The sequence below is a fragment of the Microcaecilia unicolor genome, chromosome 5, assembly GCF_901765095.1.
Source record: "Microcaecilia unicolor chromosome 5, aMicUni1.1, whole genome shotgun sequence".
Lineage (NCBI taxonomy): Eukaryota > Metazoa > Chordata > Amphibia > Gymnophiona > Siphonopidae > Microcaecilia > Microcaecilia unicolor.
In genome coordinates, this window is record NC_044035.1 from 326,521,499 (window position 1) to 326,535,451 (window position 13,953).

The window sequence follows — 13,953 nt, forward strand, 5'->3', positions numbered from 1 at the left end:
GTACCTGCATATAATGTGTACAGTGCTGCGTATGTCTACTAGCAGTATAGAAATGATTAGTAGTAGAAGTAGGTGAACATAGATTCTTATATTCTAATTTGATTTTGTCTGGGGGATGACACATAGACCTTCCTCAGAACTCTGTGTTGTTGCATCTCAGTAGTTAGTCAGCCCTTTAATGTTGTCTGATGAACAGGGACTCTTATCCAAAAACTGATGTAAGGAGGAATCCCACAAAGATTCCTCATCATTAACATCTGTACAAGATGGAAACAGCTGCTCTTCTCTCAAAATTCAGTTGATCAGTTTGGAGATTAAAGTATAAATCTCTGGTTCTCTGAGCAATCTAGTAGGGAAACCCCCAGTAAGAAAAAACAATGTTCATAATTCGGGCCAGGGAACCAATTCACCTTTCACATTGGTACAATCCCATAGTTGTCTGAAACCTTCCAGAAGAAACACGACCTGTCTTAATGAGTACTAAAATTTACATGGGAAACCTGAGCCAGTGTCCAAAATAAGGTAAGGCTTGTAAAATTGTTTTAGACATGTGATATGATAAAATAAGAAAATGCTGTAGCCAACTTTTCTTAGTGTAAACATGTTTTGAAAGGTAGTAATGAGAACTGTGCCAGTGTGACTTCAGGCCATTTTATGCCATCCTAAAGCAGGATCAGATATATTGGGTTCCAAGGAATCCATGAAGGAAAACAAAGGTACCTAGGTACAGTGCCTTCAAAGGAATTCATACACCCACGTACATGTTTTACATTCTGTCTGGAAAAAAAATAAAATGCATTAAATAGGAGTTTCACTGATGTAAGCAATATATTTTTGTACAAGAACAATTCTAGAAATACTGAGCAATTAAGAATAAGAAACCAAACCGTCTTGGTTGCATATATCTTCACAGCCCTTGACTTTAATAATAAGTAGATCCCATATGCAATTGTTGGAGTCTAATTTATTTGACTGCTTTGTAAGCGAATCTGTATTGTATTTGGTCTACGGTGTAATATGTAATAACAACAACAACAAAAAATCCAGGGTCTAACCCTTGACCACATCATACTTAAAGGGGCATAATCGAAAGGGGCGCCTACGTTTTCCTGAGGACATCCTCACAGGACGTCCCGGCGAAGGGGCGAGGAAACCCGTTTTATCGAAACAAGATGGGCGTCCATCTTTCGTTTCGATAATACGGTCGGGGACGCCCAAATCTTGACATTTAGGTCGTCCTTAGAGATGGTCGTTTCTGATTTTCGGCGATAATGGAAACGACCAAATGCAAGCCCTTTGGCCGTGGGAGGAGTCAGCATTCGTAGTGCACTGGTCCCCCTGACATGCCAGGACACCAACCGGGCACCCTAGGGGGCACTCTAGTGGGCTTCAGAAAAAGGTCCCAGGTACATAGCTCCCTTACCTTGTGTGCTGAGCCCCCCAAAACCCACTACCCACAGCTGTACACCACTACCATAGCCCTTATGGGTGATGTGGGTACAGTGTGATTTGAAGGGCTCACATTTACCGGCACAAGTGTAACAGGTGGGGGTGGGACTGTGTCCGCCTGCATAAAGTGCACTGCACCCACTAAAACTGCTGTCATGGAGCTGGGTATGATATTTGAGGCTGGCAAAAAATATTTTTAAAAACATTTTTTGAGGATGGGAGGGGGTTAGTGACCACTGGGGGAGTAAGAGGAGGTCATCCCCAATTCCCTCCGGTGGTCATCTGGTCAGTTCGGGCACCTTTTTGTGACTTGGTCGTAAGAAAAAAAGGACCAAGTAAAGTCATCCTAGTGTTCGTCAGGGACGTCCTTTTTTTTTCATTATTGGTCGAGGATGCCCATGTGTTAGGCCTTTGCTACGCCTCCGACACACCCCCAGGAATTTTGGTCATCCCCGTGTCGGAAAGCAGTTGGGGACGCCCAAAATCAGCTTTCCATTATGCCGATTTGGGCGACCCTCTGAGAAGGACGCCCATCTTGCAATTTGTGTCGAAAGATGGGCGTCCTCTTTCGAAAATAAGCCTGACAGGTAGTGCTGGGCACCCTATGACAAAGGGTGTGAAGACTTATGTAATAACTTTAGATATTTTATTTATAATTACTTTTTGAATAGTTCTATAATTCTTTCACATTGAAAGTGTAGAGTATATTTTGTGAGTAAGTGGAACTAACTCACTGCTATAAGGCATTTTTGAATTGTATTTTTTAGATAATAGAAGGTGAAAATGTGCAAGGGTGTGAAGACTTGCAAGGAACTGTATATGGGTGACTCTGTATTTGTGGGCAGAGAAAAGGGTATTTGATCTGTAATGGCTGCTTCTGCATGCTCCAAATATCTGATTAGGCAATGGCAATTAGCTTTGTGCTAAAAATCTTAGGTAATATCTCTTATAATGTGGCTGATAATATAAATACATAAGTGAAAGAGTGGTGGGTATATCTAAGTTACTGATATTGAGTGTTTACACCCCTTTTTTTCCCCTCAAGACATGCAGGATCTCTGAGCCACAGGAGAAGTGATGGTTGTTATTCACCAGTCTTGCAGAATAACTTTTGGCTACAAATTTTATAAGCCCTTTGTGTTTATATTTTAATGCTTTTGCAGTTATATCTCACTCTTTGATCTCCAGAGACCAAAATGAATTTGGGTGATTTGTGAACAAGATTTTTTTTAATTACAGTAATCCCAAATGTGAAAACACTTAGATGAGATCCTTCAGTTAAATGCCTACTGCCTTTTTCTTTTTCTAGATACCGAGCAGTATTGAAGAGCTTTTTAATGATTCGTGCTGCATCAACCTCTCACAAGAGGTAATGAAGATAATTAAGCCATGGCCAATATCATTTAAACACAGAAGTATACTGTATGTAACTGTGACTGGGTGAGAAGTAAGGACTAATAATATGGTTTCTGTGTTGACAGTCGCCACCATTTTGGATTTTGGTTGGAGCCCTGAAAGAATTTGTGGCAAAGGAGGGTCATGGAAGTTTACCTGTTCGAGGCACCATCCCAGATATGATCGCCGACACCGATAAATTTATCCAACTGCAGAGTGTGTAGGTACTTCAGTGCTCTGGGGAGAACTTCAATCCATTCAAAACAATTGATGACCAAGTTAAAATTGCAATATCTCTCACACTAAAAATTACTACAAGGGGACATAGATCACGTGAACAGCCCTTGCCCCTAGCTGTTTAAAGGGCATACAATGTTTCAGAGGTTGAGACTGGACAAATACTAGCCCACTTTTGAAAGAAGCCCATTGGCTGCCATGTAGGTGTAGGATTCAATTTAAGCTGTTGGTGTTGACTCAAAATTTTTTTTTTTAATTATTCTGGACAGCTAAAATATTTGACAACTTTACTTACCCATATTATCCCTCATGGTCATTAAGATCTCAAAATCAAAACCGCATAGTTATACCTCCATTATCTAGAAAAAGATTAGATTCTACATGCGAGTCTGCATTTTTGTTTTATTTGGCTCCAGCTTTATAGAACTCCCTCCCAGCTGTTCTTCGGTTAAAGACAAATCTTCAAAAACTCAAGAATTTAAAAACATTAATTTACATTAGTTTTTTAGGTTCTCAGGTTAATGGACTGAGCCGCCATATCCTCTCCTGTTGGGAAGGTCAACTCTTTTTTTCTTCTGTTCGTATTATGTTTTGGGGGTTTTTTTTGGTTAGGGTACATAAAATTTGGGGCTAGACCAAATAAGGTCAGTCAGTCAGAGGGACAAAGAGAGCTGAGGCCTTAGTACACCACTTAACTGAAGCCCCAGTCCTTCAAATAATTACACTGGTCTTTGCAAATGTATTTATATATTTCAGTCTCTTCTATACCGTGCAATCCAAAAGTACTTGATGGTTTACTCTTTACATACACAGTAAACAATATACAAACTTTTAAAACATACTTAAAAATTAAACATAAAAAGCTGACTACCTTTAAAATCTGCTTCTATTCATTAGTTTTATATGCCTGTAGAAAAAAATAAGTTTTTAACTCTTTCTTGAACTGTGCTAATTCTTGCAATTTTCTTAACTGTAAGGGTAAACTATTCCATTGAATAAGGCCTGCCAAATAGAATATTGATATTCTATACTCTTGTAATCGAATTATCTGATGAAAGGGTACATCTAAATAATTTTGCTGTTCTGATCTCAATGATCTCAAAGATCGATAAATGCTCAATTTTGCTGCTAAAGCCTCTGAAACCTGGCCAGTCAATATCTTAAACACCAATAAAAGTATTTTAAATTTAATATGGAATTAATCAGCAGCCAGTGTAATGATTTCAATACTGGAGTAACATGTTCATATGTACTACTTACTACTACTTAACATTTCTAAAGCGCTACTAGGGTTACACAGCGCTTCTACAGCCAAGCCACAAGATACCACCGTATCTGCTCGGACCCAGAGGATAGAGACAGACACCTTGAAACCCTGACTGCATCCTTCAAACAGAAAGGCTACAACCCCAAAATAATCTCCAAGAATATTCTAAGCATAGGGAGAGGCGAGGCAGAAAGGGTGGAGCCTGGAATTGGCGGTGGTGGAGAAGGGTGCAGAGAGGAGGGGTTTGTCCTGTGAGCGGAGGTTTCTCCAACAGTTCTCAGAACGCTGGCCATAGCATTTTGTTCAATCTGTAAAGCTTTAAGCTGTGATTTAGGTAGACCAAGTAATAAACCATTAAACAATAATCAAAGCATGGCATGACAAAACTTTGAATTGCAGTTCTAAAATTTGTTGGATTCAGCAATTTCTTTAGATGTCTTAATAACCACAATTTGAAAAACACTTCTTTCACAGTTTTGTTTATATGCTGTTTCATATTCAAATCTACTATAACACCTAAATGCCTCAAATGTATTTCAATTGCTATTGTCCAACCCACAAACTGGAAAAAAAATTGGGATATCCACAGAATTAGAAGACGATAACAATAGTATCCTTGTCTTACGCACATTTAATTTCAGGCAAAATTGACATATTAAAACCCCTTCTATTTAATTATTGTAATGTAAATCATAGTAGTTCTATTTTCTTAACTATAATACTGAATGCTTTGTTGTCAAAGTCAAAAAATTGTTTTCATTAATATTATTTTATACTTAAATTATCTACTCACTTTACCTTTTTTAATCAATTTCTGGAGATACCTGGGTAAACTGTACATAGACATTCCTTGTAGTTATTCCTTCATTTTTCTAAGCCTGTTTCTCTCATTTTGTGGCCTTCTGAGCTCTTTCACCAGACTTGTGGAAAGAGGCAGTGATTTCAGGAATGTGTTATTTTAATAGGCATGCACGTCATTTATGCGTCACATTACAGAAGGGAGTTTGTTTCACTCTCTTCCTTAGAGGATCAATAATCTCTCTTGTCAGATTAGTTCGTACTTTCCTCCAAGATGCTGAGTAAACTCTAGCAAGCAAACAGACCGTTTCCTTGCATCATACTATTTGTGTGTTACTATAAAATCTTATCATAATTCCACATTGAAAAATTATTCGTTTTGATCTGTTGTAACTAGTCATAGGCCAATTAAACTTTCATGATTTGCAAGCTGGATACCTACAGAGCAGTTCTGTATAGGGGTGCCTATCTAAAGCCTATTCTATAAGGGAAAGTAGGCGCCTACTTTTCTTTATAGATAAGTACATAAGTATTGCCATACTGGGAAAGACCAAAGGTCCATCAAGCCCAGCATCCTGCTTCCAACAGTGGCCAATCCAGGTCACAAATACCTGGCAAGATCCCAATGCTAGAATACTAGCATAACATGTAAAATATGTGTGTGTATAGTTTAGGAATGACCACATATACCAGCCATGGATCTAGTGTAAATGCTTGCACATCGATTGCTAAAAAAAAAAAGCATTCATTATTTTATATTGTGTGTGTAACTGTGTGCCCCACCCATGCTCTGTCCATGTGCATGCCCACATTCAAACAGTGTGCCATCAAATTTAGGTGACATTTTATAGACTAGCGAGTAGTTGGAATATTGATATTTGCACATGTATGTGCATTCGTACGTTCTTGGTACTTGAATGTTGGTGCTCTCTTATAGAATTACCGGCTGAGCAACTTGATTTCATTGTTTTAGTCTAGTGCAGGGGTTCTCAACCCAGTCCCCAGGACACACCCAGCCAGTTAGGTTTTTAGGATACCCACAGTGAATATGAATGAGCCAGATTTGCATACAGTGGAGGTAGTGCATGCAAGTTTAGCTCGTGCATGTATATTGTGGATACCCTGAACACCTAACTGGCTAGGTGTGTCCCGAGGACTAGATTGAAAACCCGTGGCCTAGTGCCAAAGTTTCCTTTCTCAGCAGGAAACGAGTTATCCGTTTTCAGGATGTCACTCTTTTTTTTAACTATCATTTAGCATCACTAGCGTACTTTTCAGTGCCTAACAGCCTCAGCTCCACCCTCTTATCCCATTTTATTTTCTTTAACCGGTATATTTTTTGTCAAATAAGGCATCAGTATATTATCAAATTACCCAAAATGGGAATATTTTTATTTTTCTGTGTTAGTGTGTTGCACCTTCCTTTTAATATTAATATTCCTATAATGTGGGATCATTGCCACTGAAGGTAGCACTGATTAAATGCAGTGTGCAAATAGCCCACCACAGAGTCATTAAAACCTGTGGATTTATTTACCCTTCACCTCGTATTTTAATTTGCACTTTGACAAATTAGACTTGGGCATTCTGTTGTACTAGTTTCTTACATTTTTTTTTAAAGATCTTATGAAGCCAAATGTATTTTTATTTAATTTTGATTTTTATTCAGTCATTTGCTAACAACCTGTTCTCAAAGTGGATTGCAAAAGTTAAAACAATACAGATGACCAGTGAGGTCTATTAAATGTTAGTTTATAATTTCATGTTTCTAGAATAAAATACATAAGTCTGATTTTAAAAATAAACATATTGCTGTGTTGTATTGTCTTTTCAGATACCGTGAAAAAGCTAAAAAAGATGCTGCGGCCATAGAGAATCATGTTGCCAGACTGTTACAGACAGTAGGCAAGGCAAGTACTGCTCGCTCTTTTTTTATGTTCTTCTATTTGAATGAAAGTCAAAATTCCTCAATTTGAAAAGGATGAAATTAAAGAGCCGAGGAGCCCTTTTACTATGCCGCGTAGGCACCTACGCGCGCCTATTCGGAACTACTGCTTGGCTACTGCATTGCCCAGGTGGTAATTTCATTTTTTACGTGCGCCAGAAAATATATTTTATTTTCCAGTGCGCGGCGCTACCTGGGCGGTAATCGGCATTGTACATGCACTGACGATTACTGCCTGGTTAACGCATGAGACCTTACCGCTAATTGGGATCTGAATAGGTTTATGTGAATATAATTCTTTGACAGGTGTTTTTACTGTTTGGATTACTTTTCAGTGTGACAGATAGATGTTTTACAGCTTGATAATCATTGTTGGTCTTGTCAGTACTGTTAAGAATTCTTTCTGTACCTCCATGGCACCCTTACTCTCTACCTCACTTAGAGGTCCTTTTACAAAGGCGTGCTAGTGGTTTTAGGGTGCAGTAATCATTAGCGTGCACTAAACGCTTGATGTTTAGCATGTGCTTATTTTTAGCGCGTACTAAGAACGCTAGTGCACCTTTGTAAAAGGACCCCTTAATTAACATTCAGTAAAGCAAAGATCTTTGTTTGTTTCTTTGCAGCCACGAGAATCCATTCAGCAGAAAGATATTCAACTGTTCTGTAAGTTTTCGTGCTTACTCGCTAAATATTGCATGTAAGATAAGTCCTGTTACAAATATCTGTTGCAGCAGAATTTGCATAATTCCTTTGAAAAATATTTTTATGACCAGAATTAGCTGTGGAGAATTAAATTCAAACCGGAAAATGGCATTCATCTCAAAGAAAGAAAGAAAGAAATGTAATTTTTGAAATTTCACCATAGCCCTGTTCAGCCAAGTTCGGAGACAGCATGACTGTAGTGAATACCAGTTTATGTTGTTATCTTTCTAGGACTGTAGGCCTGATTACTTTCTCTTGTTCACTCTGGGTTCAGGCAGGAATGCTGCATTCCTTCGAGTAACACACTGTCGATCTCTAGCAGAGGAGTACAGTTTGGATACATTTAAGAAGGATGACATTGGTAAGCATCTTATTTATATTGGTCCTGAAGCCTTCCATACAAGTAGCTGTTTTTTTCAATATACACTGAAAGTAGAACATAAAGTTGGAAATAATGCACTTTTCATTCTTTGAGGAGGGGATAGTGCAGATAAGTGAAAGTTAGAACATGCTAATGCTGCTGTTTCCCACTTCCATTTTATATAGTGAGCCCTGTGGCAGATAAGGCACAGTAATGCTGCTAGCGCACACTGACCTTTAATAAGTGGTCCCCTAAGTGTTTGATCCAAAGAGGTCTTGTACCAAATGCACTCCTTATGCTTGCTGGAACCTGGAATTATTTATAGTCAAATTACAATAATATTTTACAGTTGTGACTTAAAGGAGGTCATTTGTAGCTTGCGTGGTTAGCTATAGAATTTTTTTTAAAGTTGGTGTTTTCTGTTCTTTTCTGAACTGAAGATAGTTAGAGATGCTTCTGATAGCTTTTGATATTGAGTTCCACCATTTGGATCCCGGGTAACTGAATCCTGCTGTATAGATGGTTCTGATATTTGTATCAAGCAAAAATTCTATATGGAATGGCAAATATAAATCATCTACTTCAAAAATATATTGAAATTTGCGAATGAACCCTACAGGAAAAGAACACCTTAACTCCAATAAATGATTGATTAATAATGGAGTGGCCTAGTGGTTAGAGCACTGGTCTTGACATCCAGAGGTGGCTGGTTCAAATCCCGTTGCTGCTCCTTGTATCTTGGGCAAGACACTTAACCCTCCTTTGCCTCAGGTAGAAACTTAGATTGTGAGCCAAGCAGGGACAGGGAAATAACCCAGTGTACTTGAATGTAACTCACCTTAAGCTACTACTGAAAAAGGTGTGAGCAAAAGAGCAAAATCCAAATTAAAAAAAAAAAAAAAAAGCAAGTCTCAACTGCTGTGAGCTGCTTTTCATGCACAAAGTTGAACACACATATACATCTCACTTCAGGCTTCTCTTATTGACTCCAAATAGTGAACAGTAAAAACTTCAGTGGGAAGCAACTCCCGACAATTGGAAGAAAAAACCACTGAAGAAAAAAAACACATTCACTAACATCAAATGAACCAAAAATTGAAAAACTTGATCGTGTCCTGTCTTACTAAAGTGTAACATAAAACTTTCAAACAGTTCCACAGGATGAAAAAGACAAGCCGAAAACTTATCTGATGTCATGCTTCTTGAATATTGCTTTCTGTCTTTCACTTTACTTCAAATTTAATGTCCTGAAATTCTGGCAGTCTCATTAAACATCCCAAGCCCCGACAAGGGCCCCCTTGTTTCATCGCCTGTTTCAGGAGGAGGAATTGAATTCCGTGTCAAAAAGACGTCTGTGTCTGCATTGAGCTACTGCCAATCCAAAAAACTGCAAACGAAAAAGAGCCAATCCAAAAATGAGGTTAATAAAACGCGTCCTACTCTATTGGCCCATTCATACCCATTGGGTCCACAATCTGCAGTCGGAAGATCCAACATTGTTCACGCTGCCTAAGTAACTTGGAAATATCACCTCCACGCTGATTGTCCACAATATGATCCAATACTGTGCATTTCAAATCTGCACACGTATGACCTTGCTGAATGCAATGCTACACAATGGGAGCATGTAATTTATTATGATTCAAACAATGTTTATGGTTAGTCTAACTCTCAATTGACGCTTAGTCTGCCCTACATGTAGAAAATCACATGAGCACACTATAGTGTAGCTCACCCTACTGGTGGTACAGTTAGTAGTGTGCTTTAATAAAATTTGCTGCTGACCCTTAGACCAGCTAAATTCATCGCCTTCCATCATGATATGAATCACAGAATGAACAATGTCCATACTTGCGGTGTCCTACTTGCTGACTTTTCATTCCTGACCAAACATCTGAATGGGCAAGCATATCTGCCAGGTTCCTATTACGGGCATAAGATACTATTGCATCTGGTCCACTTAAAAATATCATGCACAGAAAGAACTTGCCAATGATGTTTAACAATCTTGGCTGTCTTAGGGGCCAGGTCTGTGTATTTAAGTATGCATGATACTATAGGTTCTTGTGATTTAATTTGCTTTTGGAGCAAAAGGTCTCTGTTGTTATAAAGAGCCCATTTATTTGCTACCTTTACTACTTTTTGTTTTGATACCCTCTAGTAAGAAACTTATGAGACAATTCATCCACATTTTATTTGTTCATAGTTTCTTCAGTACAAATATGTCGATACTGTAAAAACTGTGACACCGGCAAGCTGTGTTTGATATAATCTGGATGCATGCTAGTATATTTCAACAATGAATTGCGATCCATCAGTTTTGAATATACAAAATGGCCACTGATTGGATCTTATCTTCTTCTCCAACTGTTCACTTTCCAGTTTCTGCGCCTCAGCTGTTCTCCTCTCTGACCATCATCTGATAACTTTCACACTTAAACACCCTCCCTCCCAGCTGTCCAGTCTCACCAATACATTTAGAAATTTTCAGGCTATTGACCCTTCTGCTCTGTCCTCCAGTGTTTCAAATCTCTTCTCAACCACTATGTTATCCAAGTCTGTCAATGAGGCTGTCTCTTCCTATAATACTACTCTCTCCTCTTCTGTGGATACTCTCGCTCCTCCCAGTCCCTGTTCTGTAAGGCGTACCAAACCCCAGCCTTGGCTGACCTCTAGAATCCGCTACCTACATTCCTGTGTCTGCTCTGCTGAATGCCTCTGGCTGAAATCCCATGCTGACGTCATACATTTCAAATTCTTGCTGACCTCCTTCCAGTCTGCTCTTTTCACTTGCCAAATAGGACTATTACATCCAGTTAACAAATTCTGTTTGCTGAAACCCTCAATGTATCTTTGCCATACTGAACGTTCTACTCAAAGTGTCTTCACCTCCAACTCCCCCTTCACTTTCTCCCCAGACTCTGCCTGAGTATTTTTATGATAAGGTTCACAAGATTAAACTTGAATTCTTAACCAAGTCACCTCCACCTCTCCTTCCCTTAGTCCATTCTCTCAACCCTCCTTTAACCCCTGCCTCCTTTTCTTCCTTTTGTGAAATCACTGAATAGGAAACTGCATATTTTCTTTTCTCCTTGAAACTAACTACCTGTTCCTCTGATCCTATTCCCACCCATCGCTTAGCACCGTCTCCCCTACTGTCATCCCTTTTATCTATCATATTCTCAGTCTTTCACTTTCCGCTGTGACTGTTCCTGATGCCTTCAAACATGCTGTAGTTATACCAGTCCTCAAAAAACCTTCATTGGACCCTACCTGTCCTTCCAACTATCACTCCTCCCTTTCCTATCCAAGAACGTGCTATTCACTGCCATTGTCTTGCCTTTCTTTCATCTCAAGCTATTCTTGATCCACTTCAATCTGGCTTTCTCCCTCTTCATTCAACTGAAACAGCGCTTGCTAAAGTCTCCAATGACCTGTCCCTGGCCAGGTCCAAAGATCTCTATTCTTTCCTCATCCTTCTCGATCTATCTGCTGCTTTTGACACTGTTGATCACCGCCTATTCTTTGATACCCTGCCCTCACTTGGATTTCAGGGCTCTGTTCTTTCCTGGTTTTTTATGTCTCCCATCGTAAACTTTGGTGGATCCTCTTCCACTTCTATCCCATTATCAGTTGGTGTACCTCAGGGATCTGTCCTGGGACCTTTTCTGCATCTATACTTCTTCCCTTGGTACTCTGATCTCATCCCATGGTTTTCAGTGTCACCTTTATACTGAGGACTCCCAGATCTCCACACCAGACATTTCAGCAGGAATTCAGGCCAAAGTATCAACCTGCGTGTCTGACATTGCTGCCTGGATGTCTCAGTGCCATCTGAAACTAAACATGGCCAAGACTGAGCTTCTTATCATTTCCCCTAAACCAACCTCTCCTCTTCCCCCATTATCTCTGTGGATAACACTCTCATCCTCCCTGTCTCATCAGCTCCATAACCTTGGGGTCATCTTCTACTCCTCTCTCTCCTTCTCTGCACATATTCACCAGACTACTAAAACCTGTCATTTCTTTCTCTATAATATCACCAAAATTTGTCCTTTCCTTTCTGAGCACACTACTAGAACCCTTATCCACACTCTTATCACCCCTCGCTTAGACTATTGCAACTTGCTTCTCACAGATCTCCCACTAAGCCATCTCTCTCCCCTTCTGTTCAAAATTCTGCTGCACAACTTATATTCCACCAGTGTTGCTGTGCTCATATTAGCCCTCTCATCAGGTCACTTCATTGGCTCCTTATCTGTTTCTGCATACAGTTCAAACTCCTCTTATTGACTTACAAGTGCATTCACTCTGCAGCTCCTCAGTATTTCTCCACTCTTATCTATCCCTACACTCCTCCCTTGGAACTCTGTTCACTGGGTAAATCTTATCCCTTCTCCTCCATTGCTAACTCCAGACTCTGTTTCTTTTATCTTGCTGCACCATATGCCTGGAATAGACTTCCTGAGCTGGTACGTCAAGCTCTAACTCTGGCTGTCTTGAAGTCTAGGCTAAAAGCCTGCCTTTTTGATGCTGGCTTTTAACTCCTAACCCTTACTCATTTGTTCAGTATCCATGCTTTATCATTCCCACCTTAGTAATTCCCTTACCCCTTGTTTGTCTGTCCTAATTAGATTGTAAGCTTTGCCGAGCAGGGACTGTCTCTTGTTCAAGTGTACAGCTCTGCGTACGTCTGGTAGCGCTATAGAAATGGTATTAGTAGTAGTATTACATGAAGGTAAATCAATTAGTTGTTGCATGTAGGAGGGTGATAAACCATATATGATTTGTTAAACAGTCACGCATATTTTAAAGGTGATCCAGGCGTTTATGGGAAGCCAGTGAAGTTTTAACAAGAGAAGGGAAGCCTTCTCAAAGCGACATGCACTGCATACAAGGCGGGCAGCAGTATTTTGTGCTGTTTGTAATTTTTTAAGGTATGAGATTTTAATATCTGCATATATGGCATTATAGTAATCAGATTTGATAGTATTAGAGATTGGGTATGAAGTGTGAAGCTTGGGAATAAAGGACACAACCTTTTTAACTTCCCTAGTGTATGGAAGACACTCGAGACCACCTTTGAGACCTGAATTTCGAATGATAAATGCTGGTCAATGGTGAAACCCAGGATTTTCATTGATTGATCTAAGGCATGTGATGTGTTGTTAATAATGAAGTTTTTTAATGAAATGGGTTGATAGGGGTTGGTAAGTTTGAGGAATTTAATCTTTTTCTGATTTAATTTCAGTTTGAAAGTAGATCCCCAAGATTTCATCAGATCTAGACTAGTTTTAATCTCTATAATTTCTAGTAATTCCCTTTTGAAGGGGATATATATGGTGACATCATCAGCACAGTTGAAATCCATGAACCTCCAGTAAGTAACCCAGTGGTGCCATCATGATATTAAATAATATGGGTGATAAAGGAGAGCCTTATGGAACCTTACATTTAGAGTCCCACATATAGAGTCCTAGGCTGAGGAGATATGACCTGATTGTTTTACTTGGTAGGATCTTGATATTAGGAAACCATGGAACCACTTTAAGACAGTTCCACTAATACCAAAGTGGTCTAATAAGTTTAACAATATATTGTGGTCAACCGTGTCGAAGGCAATGGACATATCAAATTGTAAAATTATGATTTTTCTGCCCATGCTCTTTTTCTGAAATTTTGCATTAAGGATGGTGAGCACTGTCTCAGTGCTGAAGACCTGGGCTCGTTTAGATCACTTTTGTAAGGAGCCACATAGCACCACTTGATTTTGTGTATCCATACTGTGTGTTTCCGGGT

The 13,953-nt window shown here is 39.4% G+C and overlaps 1 protein-coding gene across 1 annotated transcript in view; it reads left to right on the plus strand.

The window, feature by feature from the left end:
* Positions 1-13,953, plus strand: part of LOC115470874 (NEDD8-activating enzyme E1 regulatory subunit-like) — a 74,044-nt gene that overhangs the window by 46,980 nt on the left and 13,111 nt on the right. The window contains exons 11-15 of the mRNA XM_030204473.1: positions 2,759-2,818; positions 2,931-3,064; positions 6,981-7,056; positions 7,715-7,754; positions 8,068-8,154. Coding sequence (XP_030060333.1) covers positions 2,759-2,818; positions 2,931-3,064; positions 6,981-7,056; positions 7,715-7,754; positions 8,068-8,154 — 397 coding nt within the window. The remainder of the gene's footprint in view (positions 1-2,758; positions 2,819-2,930; positions 3,065-6,980; positions 7,057-7,714; positions 7,755-8,067; positions 8,155-13,953) is intronic.